The sequence below is a fragment of the Limulus polyphemus genome, unplaced genomic scaffold (assembly GCF_000517525.1).
Source record: "Limulus polyphemus unplaced genomic scaffold, Limulus_polyphemus-2.1.2 Scaffold75, whole genome shotgun sequence".
Classification (NCBI taxonomy): Eukaryota; Metazoa; Arthropoda; class Merostomata; order Xiphosura; family Limulidae; genus Limulus; species Limulus polyphemus.
The window spans coordinates 861,239-865,283 of record NW_013665685.1 but is presented as its reverse complement, the minus strand read 5'-3'; the positions used below and the strand labels follow the sequence as shown (position 1 = coordinate 865,283).

Sequence of the window (4,045 nt, the reverse complement as noted above, 5' to 3'; positions counted from 1 at the left end):
ACGTTTTTAGAAATTTTTTTCCCTGACATTCATCTATCTCGTCTTTTTCTTAACGTTTTTAGAAATTTTTTTCCCTGACATTCATTTATCTCGTCTTTTTCTTAACGTTTTTGGAAACAATTTTACCTGACATTCATCTATCTCGTAGAACTGAGATTTATCCGCACTTCGTTTATTGTTATTTCTTATCTTCTTTCTACAGGCTTAAACATCATTGTACTTATTTTAATTACCAAACTCCATGTTTTATGATAGCATAATTACAACAACGAAACAAGTTTAACAACATTTTAAATTCGCTAAATGTATACAATGTACACCCTCATGAATGCAACAGTCTACGACATAATAGAAACTTTCAGTATCGAGACAGCGATAAAGAAAATCGAAATTACTCTGAAAAATCAGGTAAAAAAGTAGACTGTAAATACCAATATCTGACGCATGAAAATTTTTAACAGCGTACACGAAAAAAGCGAAATCGTTTTGGAGCGTAAACACTATATAAATGTTGTGGCGTGAGGCCGAACTTTTCCCTTCCTTCTGGTGTGTAATCTATTATCCTGGCTGAGGTATTTTGGCATATAGCTGCAGCCAACGACAGTGACTTTGAAAACCAGAAGTAAAATGGTTCATACTTTTGGCCTTCTAAAAATACTGTTACATTACAATTACCTTTGGCCTTCTAAAAATACCGTTATATTACAATTACCTTTGGCCTTCTAAAAATACTGTTACATTACAATTACCTTTGGCCTTCTAAAAATACTGTTATATTACAATTACCTTTGGCCTTCTAAAAATACCGTTATTACATTACATTTACCTTTGGCCTTCTAAAAATACCGTTATTACATTACATTTACCTTTGGCCTTCTAAAAATACCGTTATTACATTACATTTACCTTTGGCTTTCTAAAAATACTTATATTACAATTACCTACGGTCTTCTAAAAGACCGTTATGTTACATTTACCTCGAGTTTCCTAACCATAGTTATATCACATTTACCTTGAGCTTTCTAACGATACAGTTATATCACATTTACCTTGAGCTTTCTAACAATACAGTTATATCACATTTACCTTGAGCTTTCTAACAATACAGTTATATCACATTTACCTTTGGCCTTCTAAAAATACTGCTACATTACATTTACCTTGAGCTTTCTAACAATAGTTATATCACATTTACCTTGAGCTTTCTAACAATACAGTTATATCACATTTACCTTGAGCTTTCTAACAATACAGTTATATCACATTTACCTTGAGCTTTCTAATCACCGTCATATTATATTAAAGCATCACTCGAGCTCGGTGGCTATTTAAAAAATGGATGCCTTAAATAACACTCAAGATTTGCACTCTACTATCTACGAAGACAAACAATCGCATCTCGTGGTAGATGGATACATATACATTTTTATACACACACCTCAAAAGGATAAAATCAATATGCTCAACCACGTGTGAATGGTTGTGGTGTTTTATCGTCTGATTCAGAATTATCTAATTGAACAATGGCACGGCTTCCTCAAACTAGATCCTTCAATAATGATGTTATAAAACTGTAGGAATACAAACGTGTAAAATGTTACCTGCAAAAAATGGCGAAGGCACTCCGAGCCGTGGGTTTTTAACAACTGTTGCAAGTTTTCCATGCCATACCGCCGCAAGTCAAAACCATTTGTGGTCATTCTGTGTTACGGGCAACAGAACACAGCAGGAGGAAACTCTCTTGGTCATCGAGAGGTAGAAGCTTAGGACTGACAATCGCACAACACATCGTCCATAGAGTTGATGAGTGATCCCATTAAAGTACAGGACAATCATTGACCATTCTCCAGGTTCCGAACAGACAGGCAGTTCTATTGAACTCTACATTGTGGTTGATGATTCTGCTAAGATCGAATATCAACCACCGCACTAGGTAAATCAGCAAAACTTCCACATCCACACACAAGGAAAACTAGGCATGTAGTAGAGCTCTCTTCTCCCCCACTATATGAATAAAGCGGGCGACAACATAGGGACTCTATACTATTGGGAAACCACGTGGGATAGCCTGACATTCACTTGATATTCTTCTATTTCAAAATGTCAACGGGTGTTAGTTGAGCATCATAATGTCTCCTTAGTTTCGTTTTTTCAGTTATTAGAGCAACAATAAAAAGATGTACATAAGATGCTCGTGTTTAATCAAGAAGATTACAATGGATGTGCCACAGGTGATTTTTTTTTATAACGCATCTATATATTTACTATACACGGAATAAGGATTTAATTCATCTAACTCACCAAGATTGATGGATCAACACGAAACATCCATTGCAGGAAACGTCCAAGAAATAAATTATGTAAAGAACAGACTAGGTTAAAATATTAATACTAGCGTGCGGTATGTTTAGAAACACTTACACTAGGTGGTGTTAAATACAGCTGTGCTATGCACTGATGTTAACGAGCTGTAATATACAACCTCCTGTAGCCAGAACAGAGTATTGTAGGAGAACCCCGGAGAGCTAGAAAACCGTGGGAGAGTCTAGAGTTTACAGGCAGTGGCGATCATTAAGAGCGTTGGAGGTAGGCATATCCGATAAGGTTGCAATTTCACAATACAGAAGAAAAACGCCATCTACACCATATAACTTCCATGATATGAGAACGAAAACTCTAGGATTTCAATACTTTCCGAGCATATACCTATTTTGATATATTTATTCAGATAAACTTGACAAGTCTTATCGAGTTCACACGATGCCATACATTAAAAAAATAGATAAATTGAAAGTTTCTACATCTTTTACTCAACATTTTATCCCAAATGATCAAACAATCCGGTTGGCATAGTTATTTTATTGGCACTTTTCTGTCAGCTTATTAAAATCTTTACTTAGCTCTACTAACACCCAAGATGAAGCACTGGAATAACCACTCACCCTACAACGCGCTAGCTGGAACTCTTCTGTTTCGTTCATTCTCTATAGTGGAGGCGAGCAGCTTGATAGAATGCCCGATAGGTGGCGATACAGTAACACGAATAGTTGATTTATAAAAGGAACAAGCGTGCTAACCCCGCCCCTTAAGAAACTAAATACCAGTAGTAAAACATACATTAGATTAGACTAGTGGAACACTTTTATTAGAAAGTACAATCCATTTTCCTTCAAGTCTACAAAACATACAGTAGAAACTCTTATTAAATACCGTGTGATATTACTAACATTTTTTGTAAGTTTCAGAGTTTTATAAAAAATACCCAAACCTTTATATTCACATATGTGCAACAAACCCCAAGTAAAAATAAAATAAGCAAATATTCTTATATGCAAGTGTCGGAGTGACCCATCACATCCGATTAAGTAGGGGCGACATATTAAGACACTCGTGATCTGTGATGCCTTACCCCTTTGCTGTTTGTGTATGTACAAGAATGGTGCCTCAGACTAGATGTGACCTAATAAGTAGAGGCGACGTCTCAGACATATGATATGTGAATTAGGAGATATGACCCTACATGACCCGTACAGGAAAACGAAAGTCTCAACCTCCAAGTGTAATTTGTAAAGTGGGAGCGATGCTTCAGAATAAATATAAAATAAAAAAATCGCGAAACCTTAGATCAGATATGGTCTTTACACGAAGTATAATCTCAGAACACCTTTGATCTATTCTATAACCTCAAATAGCTAGATTTTATAATGTGGAACAATTAACCAATTCAGTTGTTCCACATTATGACTGAGTCTGGTGTAATTAGATTTAAACAGGCATTTTGTACTATCAGATTGTTATAAGAATGGTACAGGTTGACTATCACTAATCCGGCATCATCGGGACCTGGAGGGTGCCGGATTAGCCATCTATTAGGTTAGAATACACCAAACCCACTAGCTAACCACCTCATCTTAAAATTAAAATATCCCATAAAACAGTACAAGTTGATTAATAAAGAAAAGATAATTATCAAATAAATTCAAGTTAAAAAATTAATGAAATACAGGCACAGGTACACTACAAATTAATCCTTTCAAGCGAGACT

At 35.5% G+C, this 4,045-nt stretch overlaps 1 protein-coding gene across 7 annotated transcripts in view; it reads right to left on the bottom strand.

Moving 5' to 3' along the window:
* LOC106466668 (liprin-alpha-2-like) overlaps positions 1 to 4,045 on the bottom strand; it is a 304,000-nt gene that overhangs the window by 191,277 nt on the left and 108,678 nt on the right. Inside the window, exon 1 of one of the 7 annotated variants that reach the window (XM_022395257.1) lies at positions 1,602 to 2,907. The exons of the other annotated variants lie outside the window; for them this stretch is intronic. Coding sequence (XP_022250965.1) covers positions 1,602 to 1,700 — 99 coding nt within the window. The 5' untranslated portion in view covers positions 1,701 to 2,907. Of the gene's footprint in view, positions 1 to 1,601; positions 2,908 to 4,045 lie in introns of those variants that run through there. 7 annotated transcript variants of the gene reach the window in all.